This window comes from Leucopleurus acutus (assembly GCF_964270905.1).
Source record: "Leucopleurus acutus genome assembly, chromosome: 2".
In the NCBI taxonomy this organism is placed as follows: Eukaryota; Metazoa; Chordata; class Mammalia; order Artiodactyla; family Delphinidae; genus Leucopleurus; species Leucopleurus acutus.
Genome location: NC_139143.1, coordinates 64878567 through 64903847, shown reverse-complemented (window position 1 = coordinate 64903847; position 25281 = coordinate 64878567). Strand labels below are relative to the sequence as shown.

At 41.5% G+C, this 25281-nt stretch overlaps 2 protein-coding genes across 7 annotated transcripts in view; one reads left to right on the top strand and one right to left on the bottom strand.

Moving 5' to 3' along the window:
- DNM3 (dynamin 3) overlaps window positions 1-10852 on the top strand; it is a gene marked incomplete at both ends in the record, with an annotated part of 577972 nt that extends 567120 nt beyond the window's left edge. For 4 of the 6 annotated variants that reach the window (XM_082834654.1, XM_082834655.1, XM_082834652.1 and 1 more), the window contains one exon: window positions 1274-1343. In XM_082834654.1, the coding sequence (XP_082690780.1) occupies window positions 1274-1343 (70 nt within the window). Of the gene's footprint in view, window positions 1-1273; window positions 1344-10599 lie in introns of those variants that run through there. The other 2 variants (XM_082834657.1, XM_082834656.1) reach the window with 1 other exon arrangement.
- Window positions 10853-22206: 11354 nt separating this feature from the next.
- On the bottom strand, window positions 22207-24888 carry PIGC (phosphatidylinositol glycan anchor biosynthesis class C). Its single transcript, XM_082833180.1, has 2 exons — window positions 24767-24888; window positions 22207-23605 (listed from the first exon to the last, which is right to left on the bottom strand). Exon 2 carries the CDS (start codon window positions 23385-23387, stop codon window positions 22494-22496), a length of 894 nt encoding a protein of 297 aa, XP_082689306.1. The 5' UTR covers window positions 23388-23605; window positions 24767-24888; the 3' UTR covers window positions 22207-22493.
- Between the last annotated feature and the right edge of the window lie 393 nt (window positions 24889-25281).

Sequence of the window (25281 nt, the reverse complement as noted above, 5' to 3'; positions counted from 1 at the left end):
GTTAAACTGAAATGCACCTTCCCAAGGAAACCTTTCCTCTCAAGCCTCCTGGACATTTTTCAAGTACAGGAGGCAAAAGAAACTCCACTAAGATCTATGAGTTTGTGCTTAAGTGGTCAGTATTTGTACCATTAATCAACAATATCTCTTTTGCTTTGATCTTTCCTTGACCATCTAATTTTATCTTATAGCTCTGTAATTTTTTAACATTTCATAACCATTTTCTGTAACTTTTCTAACTTCACTCCTTCATCCTGAGAAAAAATATTTGATTTGATTAATTTAGTGTGTCCAGTACAGAAGAAAATTTCATGACATGACTATAATTCCAGAAGGGTTCTTTCTGAAAAAAATCAATGGGAGAGTTTTATCAAGAAGAAAGGTTTCAGTTTGCAGAATTTGTTGAATTTTGTTGACTATAAACATTACTCTCCGAGATATGACATATAAAGTCAAGTACACACCCAAAAAAGCTTATTAATACATTTAGGAAATAAATGTATGGGTTCAGGGAATAAAGAGTATTAGTTGGTAAAGCTGAGATTCTCAGATATAGTACTATTTCGTTATCTGGAGTTTATTCAGCAACCTCAGCTATTAGAAACACCATTACCAACCAGAAAGTGAGCAATACTGTTGCTAAGAATAAAACTTTTAGGGCCTAAAATAGGAACCAGAGCTCATGCAGTTTACTCAGGCGCTCACCTTGAGCCTGTTTACACTTATTGTGGAGAACTCTAAAAACCTTAATTTTTCTTTCTACTGCTTAGCAAATTAGAAGTAAAATACAGAATAAATTGGAGAAAGCTACTGCTAAAGACAATGAGAAGTGATAATTAACATCCAGACAGGGAGAAAAAATAAGAAGAAGATTACTTAAAGGGAAATAAAAATTCAAACCCCATCAGTCTCTGAGGCCTAAATACCTTATTAGTTCCTGGAGTGGGCATAATATAGTACACGTCATACTCTGTTGACTGAGAAAAATGCCGTGTATTTCAGATGGCTTTTAAATGACTTAATATTTATATTAGTATTGGGAGGGACGACTTCAGTTTTTAGCAACATTTGTATATGAAAAAATACCTCATTTAAAAACAAAAATTCTAGGTGAATGAAAGGTGACAGTATTAAATTATTACAAATGGCAGCCACTCCTGCTGACCTGTCTGTGCATGAGCATGTGCGTGACGGCTCTTTCTCAGTGTCTTTGGGATAACCTTCTGCTAGATATTCTACTTGTGTCTTTACCTGTCTCTTTCTCTCTTTCTAGCCGGAGACCACCCCCATCACCTACTCGTCCCACTATAATCCGTCCACTAGAATCCTCCCTGTTAGACTAAATGAAGTGTCTGGCATGGCAATTAATTACTAATGAATTATGCAAAAGCAAAATATTTGGTAACCGTTGCAGTAAATCATGAGTAGTCGCATGTGTGGATATCAGTCGGCAAGTAACCAGTTTTACTAATGCATTCATCACTCACCTTCATTGCTCATGATATGTCAAACTTTTGGGGTTTGACTCTTGAAAACTGCTGACTCTTTGAGGCTTTATATGTTGTATCAACCAAAGTAGATTGTATAGCAGCCCGCTACTTTGTGGACCATTGGCCTACCCTGGCATATATTTGGAATTGCTTTGACAACTTTCCCAGGTTACCTACCAGATAGCCCATTCAATATAATTCCTAAGAGATAAGAGATGGTGGGCTTAGACCTAAATGATACATATTTATTTTTCCACATTCTGTTTTGACTGACGGAAATTATGTTGTCTATTATACATGTTTCCGCCTACGCCATGATTAGCTATTTAGATCCTTTCTCCTTCCTCTTTATTTCATAAAACTGCTAAGAAGTGATTTTTTAAAAGTTAGGATTCCTTAAAAATAAAACTTTTCCAGAAGCATGAGGTAGTTTGCAAAGGAAAAGTTAATGCATTGCTTGCTCTAGAGGGCTTCTCATGGCAATGTGTTTTGCTTCAAGCTAGAAGCATATTCAACAGTGAATTAAAGCTTGTTTTTTGGTAGTCAGTCAGTAAATTGGGCTACTTTCAGAGTTCAAGGAAGAAGCAAAATATCACATCTCTAGAAGTGTCTGTACAAATGTAATTTCTTTATTCACGTATATACTTAGCTCCTCACAAGTTACAGTGAAGGCTGATATGGAAAATATTTAATTTTTTATATTGATCTAATTTTAAGCATGGCTAATTATACTTCGACACTAATTCCAGTTGATTTAGTTAGTTAGTTAGTGCAAAAATATGTCTCCCTTTCCATGCTAATATGTAACTTCCTAATATAAAAATTTAGCCTACCTTTTAAACAGTTTAATGTAACTTTTTAATCGGTTCTAGGCTTTCTTAATAAATCCTGAGCCTTACTATGGGATAGCCATATTTAAAGAATGGGACCTGGAATGGAAAGAAAAGATGCCCTAGTTTGAGAGCAGAGCTCACATTCCTACAGTCGGACAACTTCAGAGTCTCTTTCCAGGTCATTCCAGAAAATAGTATTAAGACATCGAGATTTAAAGCAAATTGGCAAATTCTAACATTTCTAAAATTTATAAGAGCAGCTTAGCCTGAGGGTTAATAGTTCAGTCTTGAGGCTGACTTTTGGACTACCTAGAACTAGATGATTAGCATGTAGGAAACAGCCAGAAGCCAACCGGAATTTTGTCTGCTAACTGTTCCCAGACAGCAGACCAAGTATTCACTGCATAGTTGTGTCCCATGACACCATTTCATATTCTACAGAACTAAATCAGGTTTAACCAACTGAAATACCTCCCTTTGAAAGCAGCAAACATGATTTGTATGTTAACTTTAATTTCCTGTGTAGTTTATACCCAAAGCAGATGCCCATAAAGTATGAAGTAAAACTTTTAACCATTATTAAAAAGAGACCTTGCCAAGTTGAATGGCATTGTTTTGAACTTATTCTAAAGGGTTAAAAGTAGTCCACTTAGGCAAAAATCAGAGAATACAAGATTTACAAAAAGGGCATTTCAACTTTTAAATTGCAAGTGATTGTATAAGAATGCCGCCCTAAATCACCACCCTAAATCTTCTCATATCTTTTTTTTTCTCATGGAAAAAAATTAACTCTTTGTGAATGGAACAGATGTGCAAAATACATACTGTATTTTTAAAATAGTGTTGCAGCTAAGTGGAAATAAGTAAACATCCATAGTAAAATGAATAGTCTAAAGTGATATCTTTTCACAAAATTCCCTCTTTTTTAGGATCCCCTTTGCTCCTTCTTTTGAATTCTCTAAAATAGGCATCTAACAGATTATATACTTCAGGGTTTGGCTTTGTGCTGTATGTGGTTTTGCGTTTTGCTGTATTTCAAAAATTTCCTTTGGTTAAAGGAAAATGTTGTGGATAACCACTGATGTGTTCTTAGATCAGCACAAACCATGTCAAAGAAAACTGGGGATTTTTTTCCCAGGTTTCTTTGCACCGATTTTATGCATCATAAACAATGGCATTCGTCACCTTTGGCTTTTGCTCTCAGATTATCACCCCACAGTTTCACTGTCCCAATTGTCTCTTCTTGTGTGTACATTTTTGTTTTATTTTACTTCTAAGTTATTTCTAATAGAACCCAGCCTCCCCTGGAATTTCAGCAGTCATGTTGGAGAATATTTTCAGTTTACTGCAGTATTGTGTCATATGATTAGTATTAATCCCATTTCCCAAAGGGTTTGTATCCTGCTAAAAGGAGATGTCAATGTAAATGAAGTCAGAAGCCCTAGGATGTGCGGAGTGTGAAGTACAGCGTTCATATCAGGCCTTAAGATGGGAATGTCGCTTAATGAGCTTTCTAAGTATTTCCCACACACTTCAGATCTTCTGTGTAACTTCATCCTGATTGCTCTGATGTTGTCTACACAACAGATGTAGCTCCATCATGTCTAGTATAATAAAACGTACAGTGTTTTTAGGATTTGGAAAAGTAAACTGTATATGTTTATTTGATGGGTAAATCTATTTTATTGTCACATGCTAATCCTTGCATGCTTATTGACTAACTGGAATAGCCATTTACTCAGTTGTGGACAGATGGTTGAAATAGTATTGATTTAGAACAGATATATTGAATTTCCAGAAATCATCTACCAAGATTACTCCTCTGAATATTGCTTTTAGCTGTGTTTTGTAACATAGAAGAGCAGTAGGGTCTGTTTAGTTAGCAAATTGCCTACTTGTTCAGATACAAACTCACTCTATTCCAAAACATTATAATAAAACCAAGTTCCTGTGATATAACTATAAGCCTTCTGACCTTAGAATTAAAGAGTAATCATATAGATTCATTTTATGACTTTTTAGAATAGACTGTAGCCATAATTCTCAAATATGAAATGGGACCTAATACCAGTATGTGATAAATGTTGATGTTTTCTGTGTACACACGTATTTTCTAAGCATGTGTCCCTATGTATACAGTATATACATAGTAAATTTGTGTAAGTACATGTATTTTGTGCCCCTGTGGGTAAGTAGCTTTAAAAATCACTTGTTAAAATGCCATGAGCATGTGTGTGATTGTGTGTGTATGGTATGTATATGTATATGTTGGGGTGTAAATATTTATACATGTGTGTATGTGTGGGTATGAATATATTTTTTAAACTGTGTTAATACAAGAGTTAGCTTTAGAGCATTTGCCATAATATGTGATAAAAGTGGTTCATTTCTCATAACATACACGAGGTGTACAAAATTTTCTCCAGATTACATTCATTCTGAGAGGCACAAGGCTCAGAACTTCCATGACAACATGGTAGAATAACATCTACAGGCATTTTCATCTAAATTCACAGCATTGCTATCGAAGAAGAAATTATCTTTGCCAATATAGCTAGCTCATAGTAAGTGTAAGATCTGGAAACCTACCTTTAAGGTCTCTGATTAGAATTATAAATTATTCTTAGATTGCTGAGGTGAATCTTAAAAAGCTGTTTGTCTACATAGTCATTTTCTTTCTCTACAGTAACTGTCAAAAAATAAAAATAGAGGGATACAGCAGTATAATACAAGTAGTGGATTTTCTGAGTAAGTTTGCTTAAAATGCAGGGAAGAAGTTATGTAACACCTCAGAGGCAGGTCATCCATCCACTTTTTCAGGTAAACATTTTTCATTTGTCAAACAATGTAATTATTTGAAATGGACAGGAATCTCCTTAACATTAAGAATAAAGCTTAAATAGTAGGTCTCTAAACTATGGAACTCGATGAAAGAAGATAATATTTGAGACTCAAGCCATGAGTTTTATATCATTTCACTAAGAGGACTGCAAGCTGTGAGCTCAGAGTTTAATGTGAATGAAGCTAGATGGTTTCTAAGAAACAGTTATTGGTTCACTAGATCCCTCATTCCTTTCTTGAAAGCTCAAATGTGTCTTCTAGAACCTTCAGTCATCCTGTCTAGTTGGTATGTTTAACATTACGTGGTGCTCTGTATGGTGAAATTTTAAGAGTATTTTGAAGCATATGTAGTATATGCATTGCTATTTGTATATACGTGTAAGAATGTATGTATGTATGAGAGCAAGAGAGAGGAAACTCAAGGAAGAGTCTCCTGTTTGTCTTAAGACCTGCTCATGCTGGTATATTGGTGAGACTTTTCACCTCTCTGGTCTGGGGTTTCACACATGGCTCAGCTCAAGGCTTCATTCCTTTTTAATTTTTACCCTCAAATTCCTTAATGTAATGTTTTTTAAATTACGATAAAATTACTCTGTCTAATCTCTTGCATTGTATGTTGCCAATTTGCTAAAAATGATTCCTTCCAATCAGAAATTCCACCATTACTTGATTTGTGTTTAATTTTACATGTACAGCCTTTGTTTTGCTTGCCTGTATGTTTCTTTTCTCTCCCTTTTCTGAATCAAACTCCTCTTTTGCTTTTTTATATTAAGAAGCAGTGTACAGAAGCAAAATCTTGCCTTCTCTGTTGATTCTTTAATTAATTGGAGCCAGAGAACTTTCCCCTGTCTTCTTGGCACTTTCAGGCTTTCTTAATGCTGAGATATGGATGGACTCTATGAATGGAATTTTTGAAGCAAGTTCCTAAAGCTTGTATCATTCTTGAAGGTCATGTGTACCTATTGTGAAAATGTGAAGCTGTATTTCTGAACCTGAAATAAATGATAACATTTGAAGGACTCCCCCCTTCCTCATTGTTGTTTATATTTGAGTCATGTCTATGCTTATCAGTAAGATCTGAGACATGTAAATATTTGTAACTCTTTCGATCCTGTTGGTACCAATGTGGAGAACGATAGCATTTGGCATTACTGTCATTAATTTGGGGAAGGATGAGATTTTTAAAGGGAGCAAATTGGACAAATCAAAGGCAGGAGAGTGGGAAACATTTTATTCCTGATTTGAAGTCATCGTTGTACTAAGTTAAAGAAGAACACAAACCTTAGGCAGCTGGAGGGTACAAAGTGACACTTGCCAAGAAGCACCGTGACATTTTGCTATTGAAAAGGAAGTGATCCCGAAAAGCTAGGAAACAGAAAGTTGAAGAATACTCTGCCCAAATGGTAGGTCTACAGAAGGCATTTCTAACAGAAAGTAATTAAGTTCCTGACTCAACAGTTGGCCTCCATTGTTTACTCATTCGGCGTTGAGGGGAGAAGTTACCTCTTTCAGTTTCCCCAATATTAAGAGAACAGAAGAGTGTTCACTCTTACACACGTCCTTATCCTGAGTTTCCAGAGAATAGAGAAAGATTCCTTGTTACAAGAGTTTTGATGATAGGTCCCTTATCAACATACATAGACTCAGATTGTGCCGTCTAAAAGCAGGAGACAAGAAGGGAGTGGGAGGGGAGAAATGTTGGTTTACTTTCCCTTTGTGTTCAGGGTATGCTCTTTGTGAAAAGATGAATTGGAAAGACTGTTGGGTTAATTCACACTTTCTGTTGTGATTTCTTTCTCATGTCTATACATCTTCCATGAGTGGAGCCATCAATGCCTTCAAAGGAAGCTTTTTAATGGAAGAAAGAGTCAGGATGCGAATCATTCTGTACACTGTGCTGTGAGTGTGTGTCTTACCGCATGATTCTGTATTCAGAATAGTTCCTGGTAGAAATTACCAAAACCAAAGGACCTTATTGTAACTATCTGGCAAATTTCCATTTGTATTTTAAAAATAGTTCTGACATCAGTGTAAGTATCTACTCAATTAGTTTTCAAGATTCTTGTTTTTCAGCTGAAACCTTTAAATTTCGTACTGAGAAGTACTAATTTCATCACACACCTGGCATTGCCACTTTTAAGACCACTTCTTGGTGTTCTTTCACACTGAGGCAGACTGATACTTAGAGTACATGCGAGAGATGTTGGCTAAAACTACAACCTTAATTTGAAGTTTCCCAAAGTCCATTCCATGAGATTTTAATAAGTTTTACACAGACATACACCAAGGATTTCCTGATTGACTATACTTGGGAAATGATGACTAAAATATAGATGTTTCTTTACTGGAAGACTCTATAGAAGCTTTAATATCAGATGGCAGGGCTAGTGTCTCCATGTTTCTCAGATTTATTTGACCATCAATGCTTTGTTCATAGAGCATCTCACAGGACTAGTGCTCTGAGGTACATGCCTTAGGAAACACTGCTTTAGTGGCTTTAGGCCAGAGGGGAAAGGCATTGAGTGAGATTGTCCCAGTACAGACTGTCACTAACACAAAGTTGGGTGATAAAATCAAATGTCATGGCAACTGGAGCTCCCAGCTTAGGACCATCCTCCTGGAGCTCTGATGCTTGGGGAGATCCAAGGAGGTAGGTCGCATAGGAACAGGGGGCATGAAAGCAGATAGAGACAGACATGCAATGAGTCCTAGGGGGGCATTGTGGAGGACTCAGATCACTTTCAATATTACCTTTTCTCTCTCACTTGCCACAAAAAGAGCTCCTTTGAATTAATTACATTACCCCCGTTGTATTCTTGTAAAGGGAGGGATCTAGGTTAACTTAAAAGTGAAGATCAGCAGAAAAGCATTGAGAAGAACGCTTATTCTTACTGCCTTTGTTGTCTCACTTTCCCAAGCCTTCAGGCTCACCAATTGCTCTGGGATATTAAGTTATCTGAGTGATGGGCAAAGAAAACAAGCAGGGAATGTTTTGTGAGATTGTAACAGAAAAGAAAAAAGTTATAAGGAAGACCTTCCCAGGGCTCTTGCCAGAGGAATGTCACCCTAGGAACAGCTTGCAGCACTGAGGTAGATCCAAGAGAATGTGGGTAATTCATCATTCTTCTTAATAATGGAGACTTTTATATACGAATTATGCCCATGTTCCACACACAGCTTTTCCTACCACCTTACCTTCCTGTTTCAGCCAAACGATTCTCCGAAGTTGTTTTTAAGAAAGCTTAAGGAGGTATAACCTGCAATTATAATCTTGAGTAGGTAGAATTTGCTTCTATGGTGAATGCTAGTATGATGAGCTTTAATATGTGTTAGCAACTCAGTATCCCAACGCAGTGTTCCAAACTCAATACTTCGAGTTTTGTGTTAGAAGTGGCAACGGTATAAGGTAACTTTGTAGCCCTTCATATAAAAAGCCCCAATATTTTCAGCACGTGACCTTCAAGCACTTCAGCACTGTGTTAAGTAGTATGGAAAATTCTGGAAAAGAAATAGTAAAAACCCAAACTGCCGAGATCCGTAATAGAAGTAACTCTGAGCCAGTGTACGGTGTCATCACCAACAATGCTTTTTTGGCAATGAGAGGAAAGTTAGATACAGGATGAGTGAAGAGGGAAAGAAAAGAGCTAAAGGGATAGATGTCACTCTGCTGTTTGAAGCAAACATTCTAGCTGTCCATGAAATATATTCCAAGACATAAAGTTTCTGATCCTGTTTCTAGACTAGAACACCAAACTAGCTCAAACAGAAAAGTGTTTTGGCATATGCTGACAAAACGTCCCTTTAGCACTGTGGACTTGCTGTTCAGTTTAATGGCTCACCTCCCCACCCTGCTGAGGTAATTAAAGTGTTCTAAAGCCCCTTCCGAACTCAAAAATAGTTTTGGTTTGCTGGGCAGGTGATAAATCTCATTGAGCCTGACAGGAATTTCATTACACTTTCTTCATGAAAACACCAGGGATAACCATTACCTGGATCTTGCAGACCCCCCCCACCCGCCCCCCGCAGTTGAAAGGTTACAGACCAATAACAAGTTCTTCATCATTTAAATGGATAGGAGGCCTCCTTAAGTTCAGCCAGCTTAAATTGGACCAAAGAAAAATTGGTCTTGGACTTTGGGGAAGGTAAGGTCGTTTTTTACTGCTGCTCAGAAATAGCCCAGTCAGTATGGCTCCATTAACATCTCATAGAAGATGAAACAGAAGTTTGCTTTTGTTTTTGCTTTTGTTTTCTTGTAGACTTCATTGCACCACTCACTGAAGTGTTACAGAAGTAAGATGGAAGTGAGTATGTTGTTGAACACCTGGATGAGTAGCCAAAAAGGAGTCCCACAGGGAGTAGGGTACTGAACTAACCTGCCGTTCTATGGCTTGCTGTAATGTTGAGCTCATTACCAGTTGGGTTAGAAAGAGGAAATTAAATGTAGACTTCTGCTGGAAACCCGTGGGAAAGCTTCATTGGGCCTGCTGTTTTCCTACTTACAGAGCTGTCCATTGCCATGTAGCGTTTACCGTATCTTCCCTAGCAGCCCATCATCCAGAGAGAGGCTGCTGTCAAAACGAAGCAAAACTCTGGATCCTTCTTTCACCACCAGTGGGCCTGACAAGATGCAAGCCAGGCTAGGGATACGGAGAAAGAGCCAGCAAACCAAATTTCATTTACCCTGGACCTGGTTCAGAATAAATAAGAACTTCAGTTGCACCTAACTCTAAGACAGAGGGAAACCTTACCCCAAAGCTTTGGGGTCACCATGGAACAGACATAGCCTCATAGTTTGCCTGGGCCTGGAAAGGCTATCACATCAGGATTTCACCTGAAGGAAATTCTTATTTACAAATCCTTTTCTCCAAGATCGACCCGTTATTTTCTGCATTGTGATTACATTGCTCATTTGATCCCTTGCCGCCTTCTACTTTCCCTCATCTTAAAGAAATCTCACATGTCATATTTCTATATCAACTCCCTCTCCCCCTATGGAGATTTCACAACATTTACTGAAATCTTTGGAAATAACCTCATGTCACAAAATCAGGGTTGGGAAACACACTCAAGTTATAAAGGTATGCGGCCCTTGTACTGTTCCCAATTCTCCTGAATATGATTGCATGGATTTATCATTCCATGGTACAAAATAACAAGGTTTTGGAGTGGGCTCAAATGGCTCATACCTAGCACATGGCTGGAAGCCAGGAAACATCCTAGGAGCTGCTCACTATGCCATGTGATATTCTCTCATTTCCCCTGCATGTCTGCATCTGCATGTTTTCTGTCTGATTTGAGTTTGATTTTTGTGGGATATTTATGCATGCTGTTATTTGGATTTATTTTCTAATTTAAACATTGTTTTCTTCCTCTGCATCTGTGTTTTTCTTTTTCTTTTGTTTTATTTTGTTTTTTTGTTGTTTTGTTTTCACTAGGCGACCCCCTCCTGCAGTTCCCGGACGACCATCCTAACCCCCATCATTCATCTCCTTTTGTTTTCGACAATATGTCTATACTTGGTATTTAAAAGCCTTTCATTTGCACTATATGTCATATGTACATAAAAACTTTTATTTTTGATCCATGTCTATAATAAAAACAAAGTTTATTCTATATAAAAAATGAAATGTGTTCTGTTTCTTTTTCTAAAGAAGATCCGAGTTAAAATAGGAGTTTGTTTCAACTAAAACCACGTAAGGTGAAAAATACATAATTTGACCTTTTAAGGTGCTTAAATTGAAAATGATTGATTTTAAGTTCTTAAAGCATTGTGATTTGGAATGCTATTTCGTGGAGAAAAATAATCTATCTTCAGTTGAAATGTCTGTCCAACAGAAGAGTGAAACAAGTAAAAATCCTGGGTGTCTAGAAAAGACACAGAGGACTGAATAATTTCACTCTGCCCCCAGGAATCCCATTAATAATTATGATTGCACCAATACCTTTTTTCTATTTTCATTATTTTTCTAGGAGATAAAATATGTATGATTATGGGAGAAATTGTTGGTCTGAAACACATCAATCTCATACTTTGGCAAATTCAGGGGGAAAAACACATCATCTGAATAAAAGTACAAGACAAGGAAATGTTGCCACCTTGAGAAGATTCTTAATGATGTCAGTAAAATACTGGAAGAATAGAATCTTTATGAGTGTTCGGGAAAAGACAACTTTTTTTCTACTTTAATCCTCGAATGGTAATTCCAACAGTGAAATTCTAAGCTATCGTTAAAAACAAATCCCAAAGATTTATCCAAATAAAATGTTTATTATTAAGGTAATGTAGTCCATCCTGCCAAATATGTGATCTGAAGGCTCCCTAAAGGTTTGAGATTTAATTCAGAGTTTTCTTTTTGAAGATTTACTTGGTCTAAATTAAAATTTTAAAGGATCTCATCTTGGATGAGATCACTTCTGAATGTGCCTCACTTTAGCATATGAAGAAAAAAACTATAGGACAGGAAAGTAAAGTAGTGTTGATCAGGACTTGGTGGTCCACTCACTTCCTGGCTGACTTAGACAAGCCCTGGCAAAGAAAGGCAGCGCCGCCGGAGATGTAGGCAGGAACCTCAGTTCAACAATGGGGGACCCTCACTACCAATACCCTTTCTCTGGGCTGTAAAAATCTTTTTTAAGGACTATGTTCTCCTCCCCAAAATGGAAAAGCGGTTTATTTCTCAGGTGAAAACTTTCATATGGCACGTTACGTTGGTGTGTACTTGCATCTCAAGTTCAGTGACTGCGAGTTAGAAGCGCTCCTGACTAAGGAAATTCAAAGGCGCCAAAGCTGGGTGGGGATCAACAGAAGCTCAAGTTTACCTGGAGGCGGCTGAATTGATGCAAAATATCACACAGCTCGCAGTTTGTTGCCCTTCCCTTCACCTTCAGTCCAGGCATTTAATTCCTTTTAATCAGTATTCTTATCGGGTAGCTTTCTCATCTGATAGCATGCTCATCCCAACAGACCCGGTTTTCCTGGATTATATCACACCATCTCCACAAACACAAAACAGAGGTTGTCAACAGGAAGGTTTTTGCCAATTATCTTTTTTAAGTGTTTGGTACTTTTCCACTTTGTCTTAACCTTGAACTTATTTTTATGCGCAGTGTTACACCATTTAGATGTTTAAACCTTAGACTGACCTGATGACCATGAGAACGTAAGGCTCGAGTCATGGCAGAATGAAATGATTCCCTGGCGATCTTACTCGGTCTCCTCAACAACTAGGTATGGCCCCTTCCTCACATTCGATAGGCGAGAAGAAAGGGGGCCTCCTCTTCGAATGGGAGGGGGAAGGAAGCAGCCTGGAGTAAAATTAAACTATGCTGAGGTTTGTTCATATTTACCGCTCATCGTGTTTCTGTGTTTCATAACATCCCCTTCCTCAGCTCTCCCACCTCCACCCTCAATATTGGATAGAGAACTGAAGAAGTATAGTTGAACTGTACTGACTCAGGATCTTTGGGAGAAACAAACCATTATATCCTTAGTAAACATAATATTTCTTAAGTATTCTCATCCCTTTATTTATTCATCAAACATTTCTTGAATTCATAAGAATGTCCTAGTTACTGGGAACACTAGAGAAGAAACAGGATAAAAGTAGCTGACAAAATACCTAAATAAGCAATTCCAGTATAAGCTATGACAGGAGAAAATTTGGGTCCTTTTTTCCAGGGAGAACTGTTACCGACTTCCATGCTGAAGCAGTTATTTGAGTCCTAGAACCAGATTATCTGCTTGACCCAAAGCCTGCTAACATTCCAGAATGTGGTGATTTTGACCTCTGACAAAGAAGGGAACAATAGAGCTCATTTCAGCCAATCAGAAACCAAACTTTTCATTTCTAATGGAATAGTATAGGACTCTGAATCACATAAGTGTTGGTTGAGAAAGACATAGTGCTATTGAAAGTGAAGTAGTCTGTTAACTTTGCTTTGGCTTCTAACAAAAAGGTTTTTGATTTAGAAGATACCCTGTAGCAGTCTCCCACTGGATGCAGTGAAGGGAATGAGAATCCCCGAGTCTCCAGCTAGAAACACCCAGGACACCTAGGAGATGGAGAAAAGAGAACTAAAGGTAGGAAAAAAATAAACAAAACGACCCATGCTTTCCTTGGGGAGTTCCACTGTTAAATAAATGTCTGTAAGCCTTGGGAGCCACATATACAGTGAAGGGTGTTTCAACAAACATCCTAGAAGTTGAAATCCAAGAGTAGATAAGGAAATAACCTCAGCTGTTCATGTACAAACATGGATACCTTCGGTGGGTTCAGATCCTGTACCCTTCAGTACTCTTTATCCCAGAGTTTGAAAAAGACTGTACTTGCCAATGGCTGTTTTATAACTCAGCACTAAGTATGATTCTTTAAAAAAAACTCAGAAAATGGATGTTGCAATCTTTAGTCCAGTTCCATGAGATTCACAGTCTTCACAGCTGTAAGTCCATCTTAAAGACATGAACCTCATCCACAGAAAGAAAAGATTGCTGAAAAAGAAAAAAAAACTTCTATACCCTTTATAATACTACAGAGTCTATATCTGAATAAATCAAATGGAGCTTATGCTACCACACCACTGTATGTCCCCCCAGACATACCAGCTGCCTCCACTACCATAATATATACCTATTTTTGTTTGTTTGTTTAATACTACAAGTTTCTATCGAATTGCAATACTGTCAACATTTAAGATCGGACGGCAGGTTGTTGGATGAGTCAAGACTATAAACTGCTACTCTCGAAGTGTTCTTAATCTAATCACATTTTACAATACTTTATATCAGGTTTTGATTCTCACTGCAGTTCACGCCTTCAGTGATCCTCTTGAACACGAGCCATGAGCAGGCAGAGAATAAAGAAAGCCTTAGCCTGTGGCCCCCAGGAGCCAAAGAGACTTAAGGATCCTCAAGACAGTAACAGAGAAGTCACTGAAGTGGGTCCTCTGTCTCAAAACAGCTGCTAACAGACTAACAGAGGATATTTTTGAAGCTCCATATAACACAGTGGAAAAACTAGCCTTTCAGATTCTTTGTTTTTGTTTTTGTTTTTTAGTCTTTTGGATTATTAAGGGCTAGCTTTTCTTCCCCCAGCCCTCCTCTCTGTGGCTGTATTTCAGTTAGAGCCAAGGAGATACTTACCTCTGCCTGCTGCTTTTTTCTCTTTTAAAGACAAAAATACTCTCAGCCTCATATGCAATAGCTGCCTGGGGCCTAAAGATCTGTTTATTCTGCAATTTAGAAAGAGTGGGAGGCCCACGGTGTTCTCACCGACCAGAGTCCAAATGTTCCTTGGGCCCCGCACAAGGCCACGGGGCCGTCCTGGAGCGTGAGCCGTGTGCCAGCGGAGCTTGGGAAAGCAGAAGCAACTCCTCAAGCCAGCTCTCTCAGGGGCCCGAGGGGACAGTATCCCTCAACCTCAGCACTGGTATCTCAATGTGCTCCAACACCCCAGCAAAAGTATGGTCAAGAGATTGGAGAGCTAGTCTGTTTAGGGCACAAGACCTCACTCAGGCTGATCCTGGGTGTCATTTGAAACCCAGGTGCCAATTGGCACTGGATGGTGACAGAAAAGGCCATTTGCCTTTCTAAGCCCCTTCCTCTGGCACTCTTAGCCCTGCGGCACCTGACGGCGCGAGGAGGCACCAGTACCGTGGAGTTGCCAGGCCCCAGGTGCCGAGCAAATGTTGGGCTGTTGGGAAACAGAACTACTTTATCGCTGGGGAGTCCTCCTGTTAATCACAGTAATAGATCTGGGAAGAAAATGGTGTTTTGATTTGGCTGGTGATTGCCACTCTTCCCAAGGTAAACAAGCCAACATTAATTGCCAACCTGTGAGTTGTAAAAGAAGAGAGACACCAAAAGCAGTGGCATGGTCTAAGCTAGCTCACTCCTACAGAACTTCAGCTGTTTCTCCTCTGCCTCTTGCCTGCAGCTGAGCTCGCCAGAGCCCTCTCAGTGGTCAGAGGAGCGTCCCTCCTCAGGCCTGATGGTTCCCAGGACCTTGGTCAAACCCTGGCTCTCACTTCAGCTCTGATCACTTTCCCCAGAATCCAACTTTCTAGAACACTACAAATGGCCCTGCCCCACTGTTGGAAATTGGCATGGTTCTCGGGAAATTAGTCATTAGCCCCACAGGGCTCTTGTCAATATGTCCATTACTCAGAGAATCAGCACATGAATTCCATTAGGGAACAATAAAGAACATGTTCGTGATGACATGAGGATGCCTGCACACTAAGACCACATCTCCTCTGAGGTAAAAAGGAGGCCCCCAGAAATCTCCCCAGCCCTACCCACCAACACTCATATTCTCATCATCTGCCTTGAACCCGCCGGCACTTACATAGCTCTTTATCCCAGCCTAGGTCAGTCTGCCAAAAAGTCCTAGACTGCTGGGTCGCTGTCCTGTATGGAGATTGGAGTACATACCTATACCATGCTCTTCTCCCCCCCTCTCCAACTTCTGAAACCTTTACCCTGTACCCTCTATAATTCGCTGCCCATGATCAGTAAACTTCCCCTAAATCTTCAACCTGTCCTCTGGATGTGTCCGTCACCTTCTTTCTCCAACAGGACAGCTCTAAGCGTACTGCTTTCCGGCAGCCTTCTCCAAAGGGGGTGCTTGTCTCCCACAGCCCTTGTACTGCTGAGCCTCACGTGGGGTAGGTATCCTTGTTTCTCATTTTTGCTTTCAGACCATTCATCCTTCCTCCTCCATAAAACCTTCAGCTTTGAACCTCATGCATCAGATTATAGCACATACCCCTCATTGTTGCACTTATCTACCAATCTCCAGTTCACTCTCTCTTATTTCTTGATGATTTTAGCTCCTGTTTCCCTGTCATTCTTTCCAGTACCACTCTTGTCTTAATTCTTGGGGATTTCTACCTAAGTGTAGGTATTCCTTCCAACACCGCCCCCCATCTCACTTCTCATTTCCTTGGACTTCACTCCTCCAGTGACGTTGCCCTCCACCCTACCTCAGCTGCTCACTCCCAAAGTCATAACCTTGTCTTTATCTATTCTCTGACGTTTACTTCCTGTCTTTCAAACCCCTTGAACCTCCAATCCATTGACCTTTGCCCTGTCCCTCACCTCCCTGTCCTTCACCCTTCTTGAGGTTCACTCTCCTTCTTACTTAACTTAAATTCCACGGTCAACCATTATAATCAGGCCCATGCATAGCTACCGTTCTCCCTTGCCCTTCTCTCAATCTGATTAATCACCACCCTGGGTAAATTCAATTCTCCGTCTACTCTAGTTTGCACTCATGTAGCTGTACATGCTTAGGAAAATGCACACACAACCCACACACAACCAAGCTTCACTTTAAATTCATGACTACCATTCTCAAGAGAGCCCTTACTACTGCTGGGCAATTATACTAGGCATCCCTAGTTCATTCACTCTCCCAATGTCCTGAACTGTTTCATACCTCCTCACTTCATCACTTCCCCCTTACTCTCACATCTCAGCTGATTCTTTGCCTCCTACTTCCCTGAGAAAATTGAAGCAATCAGAAAAGAATTTCCAAAGATTCCCATCACCTCATTTATCCACTAACCATCTACCCACTTACCAGCATCTGTATCTATATTCTCTGCCTTCCCACTATGTTACCATAGATCAACTATCCCTTCCCATCCTAAAGCCAGTCCCTCCACTTGTGCAATAGATTCCATCACCTCTCACCTGCCCAAGAATATTGCCCCAGCAATTAATTCTTCCCTTTCTCACATCAAATATTACTTTCTACTGTTTCATTTCCATCAGTATACAAACATGCTGTCATTTCTCCTATCTTAAAAATAAAAAGGTTTCTTGCCCTCACCTCCCCTTTCAGTTTCTGTCCTATTTCCTGTTCCCCCTTTGACGTAAAACTTCCAGAGAGTTGCCTGTACTTGCTGCTCCAATTTCTCTTCTCTTATTCTCTCTTAAATCCACTTCATATAGTTTTTATTCCCACAACTCCACAAAAAAAATGTTCTTTTAAGGGACACCAATCACCTCCTCCTTGCTAAATCCGATGGTCAATGCTCAGTCCTTGCTTTCTTTTCTTTTCTTTTCTTTTTTTTTGCAGTACGCGGGCCTCTCACTGTTGTGGCCTCTCCCGTTGCAGAGCACAGGCTCCGGACGCGCAGGCCCAGCGGCCATGGCTCACAGGCCCAGCCGCTCCGCGGCATGTGGGATCTTCCCGGACCGGGGCACGAACCCGTGTCCCCTGCATCGGCAGGCGGACTCTCAACCACTGCGCCACCAGGGAAGCCCAAGCCATCAGTTTTGACTGAACTTCAGCTGTCAGGCTAAGTAGAGGATCACATAGTACTATTGCAGTATTGGGTTGCTTTCTTGATTTTTCAGATTTTGATCTGATTACAGTTGATCACCCCTTCTTCCTTGAGTCATCTGTACTCGGTTTCCAGGACTCTAAACTCTTGATTTTCCTCCTGTCTCAGTGGTTGTGCTTTCCAAATCTTTTTGCTTATTCTTCTCTCCAACCTTTTACTTTGGATTTCTTAGTCCTCTGTATATATAAACTTCCTTGGTGATGTCATCCAGTCACATAGCATTCAATGCCATTTATATACCAACAAGTCTTAAATTTATATCTCAATCCCATACATTGCTCCTAAAACCCAAACTCATATCTCCAACTCCCTACTCAACATTTCAGTTTGGATGTCTACATTTCATACCCTACATGCCCCAAACTGAATTCCCAATCCTCCTCCCCAAAATCTTTATCCATATCCCCTTGGCCCCCATCTCAATTGATGGCATCTCCATCTTTCAATTTGTTCAGGCCAAAAACCGTAAGAGTCACTTACGATTCTTCTCTTGCATCCATACCCTACATCTAATATGTCAGGAAGACCTTGACTCTACTTTCAAGTTATATCTAGAATGTGACTATTTTTCACCACTTCTCCGCTATCACTCTGCTCTGAGGCACTGTCATCCCCTGCTTGGATTAATATCAGAGCCTCCTAATGCTTATTTCTGCTCTACTTTTCCCCACAGCAACCAGAATGAGCCTGTTAAAATTTATGTCAGATCATGTCCCTCTTTTTCTCCAAGACCCTCCAGTGTTTCCCATCTCAGAGTAAAAGCCAGAGTCCTTTTAATAGCCTACAATGTCTAGGTGACCCGGCCTCCCACTTTCCCTCTCTGGCCTCCTCTTCTGCTCTCCTTTATCACCCCACCTTGGCCACTCCTGGCTATTCCCCAAACATGCCATGCAGTCTTCTGCCAGGGCCTTTGCAGCAGCTCTTCCCTCGGCCTGGAACTCCCTTCCCCTGAGAATCTGAATAATTCCCTCACCTCCTTCCAATCTTTGGTTAAATGTTACCTTTTCCATAAGACCTATCCTGACCCCCTTACTGAATACCATTGCTACTTTTTTCTTCTTTTTTCAATAGCATTTGTTACCTTCTGCTTATGTTTATTGTCTCTCTCCTCCTGCTAGAATGTAAGCTCCATTAGGTCAAGGGAGTTTGTCCCTTTTACTCGTAGGTGTATCTCAAGCACGCAGGACAAACAGTATCTGTCATGTAGTTAATGTTCAGTAAGTATTTGTTGAATGAATAAATTTCTGAGGCTAAACATCATAAAATGCAAATGGTAGAAGTGAGTAGAGGTGGTCCTAGGTGGACAATACATTTTTTAATAAATAGATGTTGGAGGAAGAGAATAAGGGATAAAGGGGATGATGAGGGGCTTGCTAAAGCATTAAAAGCGACTGCCTACCAGTTAGCCTTTAGCCCTAGGAGCAATTCAAGACACATTGAATTTCATTGTAAAAGGGAACATCAATAACTTCCACAAGATGGCACTGTGTCCAGTCCTGTTTTCCCGCATTCGAAGGGTTTGAAATATCGTAAAATTGTGTGACTGATGCCCTCTGCTGGCTTGATTTTGTTTTTCTGGACCTTGAGCCTTTGGCTTAAAGATGTAAACGATGGCTCCATATGCTTCCTTGAACATGCTCAGTGTGATTCTTACAGCCATAATTTAAGCCAGCTGGCCAAAAGCACACTCAAAAGTTTATAGTACTGACACAGCATGCAGGCATAACACTGACACCGATTTGATTGCCACACAGAACCACTGTGGTGTGGTGACACTCAGATCCCTGCAACGCATTCTAGCCGCATGCCAGTCATGCATCACGCCAAAATATCAAGCACACGTGCTGCCTTGTGGCTCTACCTGTCCTTCATCCTTCCATCTCAACTACAATCCCTGGTACCATTTTGGAAAGATGGGCAACACTGCCTTCCCATTCCTCCCTCCTTGCTCTCAATTGCCACCACCACCCTCCAGCCTTCCTTATAACTTAGGGTGACAAGAAACAGAGCTGGGAGGAAGGGGTACATCTTCTTACACAGGCAAGTATTTGACAAGTTGGGATTTTAATTCCAAAGCTACCCTAACCCTCTCCCCTTCCCTGCCCTCCCCGACCTGCCCACATACACACACCGTAATACTCTCTGGAAATTTAGATCATTCATATCCTATTTGTACCCTTTCAGTGTGGTTTAAATTTAAAAGACTGACTGGATTACTATATTTCAGTGATAGGTAACTTTCCCAAGAACTGTCACATTAGGTCATACCAATTGTTAAGTAGGCCTGCATCCCTATGCCAGCAGCAACCCAGAGAAGCATGCCATAAGTGAGCCTCATCATCCTTCGGGTAGCAACACCTAAAGGCTTGGGATTTCTTAACATTTATTTATTTGTTTGTTTGGTTGTGCTGGGTCTTAGTTGTGGCATGCAGGCTTCTCTCTAGTTGTGGCACGTGGACTCTAAAGCACGCAGGCTTAGTTGCCCCTCAGCATGTGGGATCTTAGCTCCAAGACCAGGGATTGAACCCACATCCCCTGCATTGGAAGGCAGATTCTTAACCACTGGACCACAAGGGAAGTCTCTTAACACTTTCTTACAAGACAGTTATGGCTTTTTTATGTGCGTTTTTTCTGAAAACTTTTTGGAACCCATTTATATCCCTGGCTTGTGAAACTTCTTAGACTTGCATGTAGACAGTGTATAAAATTATTTTTTCATTTGTCTTAAATTTGCTCTGTTCAAATTTCAAAGGGTGTCTCCTCCTATAAGTCATGATTTGGTAGGCAAATAACATCCACTTTCACCCTTATAGTTTTATAGAAATGACTGTACCTCTTTCGAGGCTTCCTTCCAGGCTGTGGTGTTCTATTCTCTAATCCGTTTTCATAGGCCAGCTTCCTTTCCCTCTGATTCCTACCATTTTGGTTATTGCAGTTATCCTTCTGTGATCTAATTCCACTATAGCCTGGTTGTGAGGCAACCAATTCTGTACAAAGAATTCCAAACACAAAAGCACTGGATTCTATTCTCAGTAACCTTCTAGATAATGCCCAGAATTCTGAACCAATGTCCTCAGGTACTACACATGGAACACCTTAGCTTGGGTGTACCATCTCAGGTACCTTGAACTTAACATGCTTCATTCTTATTTTCTTATCTACTTTACTTCCAAACCTGTTCTCACATCTGTTTTCTCATGGTATAGTTACTAGAAAGAATCCACTCAAGGCAGAAGCCTCCCCCCACCCCGCCAGTTCTCTTTCCCTCCCATTGTCCAACATGAATTTACCAAGTTCTGAAAATCTCTCTAATCAGAATCGACACCTCCTTGGCGCAGTCACCACCCTTAGTCTAGACCCTCATTTTTCACTCTTACCACAAGAGCTTCCCATGCTCAGCCTCTGTAGTTCAGCCTGAATCCTGCTACCAGAATTTTATAAACACACACACACAAAAGTGTGTTTGGTGGGAGCCCTACATCCCTTTTCAAAAGCTCCTTAATTTGCCATTGACTCCAGGATCCAGGAATTCAAGGTATTCACCACGCTCAGACCTCAGCCTCTCACTGCAGCCCGTCCATTCTGCACTCCCCTCTCCTGCCAGGATGAGTCAGGCCCTGTGCCCCTGGACATACACACTGTTCACCCCGGTTGGAATATTCTTCTCCCCACAGTCACCTCTTTTCTCTTTGAACTGAATCTGCTGCCCCACCCTGCACCCTCACATCCAGCCCGTAACACCCCATCCTCTGCCACCTCCACGGGGAACTTCTACAACCATCAGACTGCAGAGGATCAGGCCTTGGGTAATTCCAAATACTATTGTGTGGAAGAGCTGAACATGACAGCACAGGCACATTCATTCATCCCACTGAGGAATTATTTTTGAAAGGGATTCAAATGTGGGCAACTCTCTGCTCACCAACATGGATGCAGCTGCTATGTGAGTTCCCTAAAGTTGATCATTGGAAATCCATTCAAATAAGGAAAGTGTATTAAAACATTAAAAAGCAAAAGCTGTTTTATACAACTCTATACTATATTCACCCACTAAGCCCTGGCCCCATTTCTGATGTGGACTAAATAATAATTATAAGCCAATTCTGGTCAGTCCAGGCATGCAGAGTAGTGGTTACCCTCTTTGGACTGGGCACGCTCTCCCCATAGTTCTAGCTGCCGTTAGTCCCACAAAGCATGCCAGCTTCAGCTGCTCGTATTGTTGACCTGGCTCCTAAAGGTCTCTGCCACCTTGGCCCCCAAACCATCTTTTGCTTGCTTGAATCCCACCTGACCTCTAAGACTAAGCTCAAGTGCCATCTCCTCTAATAAGTATTTCCTCATTACTCCAGCTAATTTGACCTCCAGCCTCTTTGAAGTCCCCCAACATTTTGCTAGTGTATTATGACACATCATACGCCCCTTGTAGCTAGTTGCATCCATGCTTCATTAAGAACTAAGTGGAAATGGTGAGTCAAGGTTAAGTGACCAATTCTGTGATCTCAGGCCACAAAACTGGACACAGCATCCAGGGTTCTAGGATTTGAGCTGTAGATAAATAACAGGGCCTGCATTTAGTTCACTGAAAAAGGTAAAAGTGACTTTATATGCACACACATTCTCTTATTCTCTTATTCTCTCTTCATGTCCCTTCTATCTGCCTTCTGCTCACAGAAAAATCATAAGACAATTTGATGGATGTGTTACTTTTTTAATAAATAGAAACCACATCATTTCATTTGTTACAGAGAATAATAATGAGAGGCAATAATTCAAGAGGGCCCCAGGAAGCTTTTTCATCGACAAAGTAACAGAAAGGAGAAGCACCTTCACTGCCCAAGCCTATGGGTAATTTTTTTCTTTTGATTTCTGATCTCCCACCCACATCATTATGCCACTTCCAGAATGGAACTCTGCCTTCAAATCTACTAGTTGGAAGGCTGGTCTATCAGCTTGTCTCAGTAACGGAATGGAGGTCCCTATCTCAGCTGAGGAACCTCGACAAGTCTTCTTTGATTTCAGCCTCATCCCAAGGCCCATGAATGTTTTCTTTAAAAAGCTGCAGGCGAATGAGGTAGAAAGGGCAGAGACATGAGATGGAAACCAGCAGAAGGGCAAAGAGTATGGCTCCCACAGCACTAATGGACAGCAGGCCTCCCAAGGCTGAAAATGCAAAAAGCAGTGTGACTCCCACATAGCTGTGGGGAGTACATGCCTTCAGTTTCTTCTGTAACATGGGCCATAGGGCAAAAATCTGGATGGCAAATGTCACCATGACGAAGGCATGTAGGGACCGGGGCAGGCGTGAGGCAAGGCAGACAGAAGCAAAGATGGCCATGTTCAAGGACAGTGTGCTGGATACAATGGCACCATTGGCACCATAGTCAAAGAAGATGAGGTGGCCTAACAGCATGAAGACTGACATGGCATAGATGGTGTCAGTGCTGACGGACTCTGTCAGAGTCTTTAGCACCGGCGAAAAGCCGTATGTGAAAGTTATGAAGACTAGGGCACTCTTCAAGTCAGCCCACCGGGTCCGCCCACTCTTCTTCCGTCCTTCACCTCCATCAATGAGATCAAACAAAACATAGCCAATCAGTGAAGAAGCCAGGCCGGTCCCAAAAAGCCAATGGGGAGCCAGAAGACCCTCATCCATATACCACCAGATAACCACAAAAACACAGACGCTGCACAGCTGCTGTATCACCACACTGGACTCAAATACCACAGCCCAATATTGGTATTTCCGGGCATAGATGTTCTTCCGGAGCTCTTCCAGGAAACTCTGATCCACGTAGTTATCAGGAAAAGGCTGTCGCTCATACAAGACCTTCTGCCATCTGGCCTCTTTGGTGTTAGTTACAGGCTGGGCACACATTATCCTTTCGCTCAAACTCAGGCCAGTTCAATCTCCCTTGCAGAAGTCCATGTGGTTCTCGATCTTTATAAAGTTTTGAAATGAAACCTCTCTGGAAATTCCATGCTGAGCTGTGGGTGATATTGTACCGACTTTCCCTTGCTTTCAAAGGCAGCAACCCAGGCTAGGCCTACAGCAGATGAGTTTGTTCTCTGAGGCAGGACGATACAGCTAAGTTCCTAGAAAAAGAGAAACTATGAATCTATGAAAGTTGTGACAGGTCAAGGGTAGGACTGAGTTTAAATCAAACCAACTTATTGCTTTATTAGAAGTTGATTAGCAGTCTGAACAGAATACATATGGTGGCCATCTTATAATTATGGATATTAAAATTTCATTTCAGATTTTACATTATAATCCCTTGTCAGCTATCACTTATGGAGTGCTCACTATGTGCTAAGAGTGTTACGTAGCTTCTTTCAGTTAATCTCCACAACCTTGCAAATTAGTATCAACCTCACTGTAACTAGTAAAAAAGCTGAGACTCAAAGTGCTTAGGTAACTTTAGCCCAAGTTAACAGTGGTAAATAGTGGATCCAGATTTCTTCTGCCCCAAAGCCTGTGCCTCTAAACCAGTTCTTAACTCAGGAGTTCACATATCCTTGAGGTCTATAGATGGGCTTCAGACCGTTCAAAAACCCTGTCAATACATACTTGTAGTTGTAATTTATGCAAATTTCTAGGATTAGGTTCCAAGCTTTCATTGGGCTCTCAAAGGCATCTGTTACTTAAAATAAAAACAAAAAAGTTACCGGTCTAAAGACAAAAGTAAACCTCACAATACAGAAAGATATGAGCTTTATGGTTTATTTAACCAAAACCAAGGACTCAAGATTCTTAATCCGTTAACTGAGTTTAACATCCTTTAAAGAGCTATCATCCTACTTATTAACGCCGAAACTCGGGAGGATCAAAGATAATGATACCCTTTTCACAATGGGAAAACTATGAGTCAGAAATACCAAGTTCATCCAGCAAGTCTGCGAGGAAAATTCTTATTGCCCGACCTAATTTCTTCCATACAGAGCACGATAGGTTTTGCATCACAAGCCAGACACCCTGAGAGCTCCCCTCACTGCAGCAGGGAACCCAGCCCGGGGATCTCACGGCCGCCACGGGGGCTGGAGGGTCAGAGGCGCCGAAAAGGGCAACGCCCGCCCGCAGGGCGGGGGAGGGGGCGGGGGTGGGGCAGGGTAGGGCGTCCCCGTGGGCGCCCTACTCCCCCTCCCGGGCCTCCCCCTCCCGGGCCTCCCCCGCCCGCCGCCGCCCCTCACCCGGCCTCGGGCCTGCGGGGGATGGCGGAGGAGGCCCGGACACACTGACTCCCACTCGGAACCCACCTGCCCGCGAGTGCGTAGGGGTGCGCGGCAGCGGGAGAGCGGCCGCCCGCCTCCTTCCCCATCCGGGGCGCCGGGGTCGGGTCGGCGGCCGAGCATTTCCGGGGCTGCCACAACCTCCGCGGTTAGAGCGCCCTTCCTCGGCCTTCGCGGCCGCTGCTGCTCCCTCCTGGCCGCTCAGAGGAACTTCCGGCTTCTGTCCCGGAAAGAACTCTGTGAGCCAGGAAAGCGGACGCTCAACGGGGAGACTGGGACGTAGCGTCCGAAGGGCAAGGGAGAGAGGCTGGGCTGAGAGAAGAGAGATTATAACGGCTACTTTGATGGAGCTAGTATTATGAACTCAGGCCCTCAGCTGGGGACTTCCCATGCATCCGTGCATCCATTGGACACATATTCACTAAATATCTACAGGTACCAAGCACTGTTTTAGGTGCTAGTGGTAACAGCAGTGAACAGAACAGACAAAAATCCCTCCCCTCATGAAGGTTTCTGTCTTGTGCATTGACCTGTAAAGTGAT

Excerpts from the sequence above, each read along its gene's own strand:
- PIGC (XM_082833180.1), bottom strand. The coding sequence starts at position 23,387 with ATGTGTGCCCAGCCTGTAACTAACACCAAAGAGGCCAGATGGCAGAAG.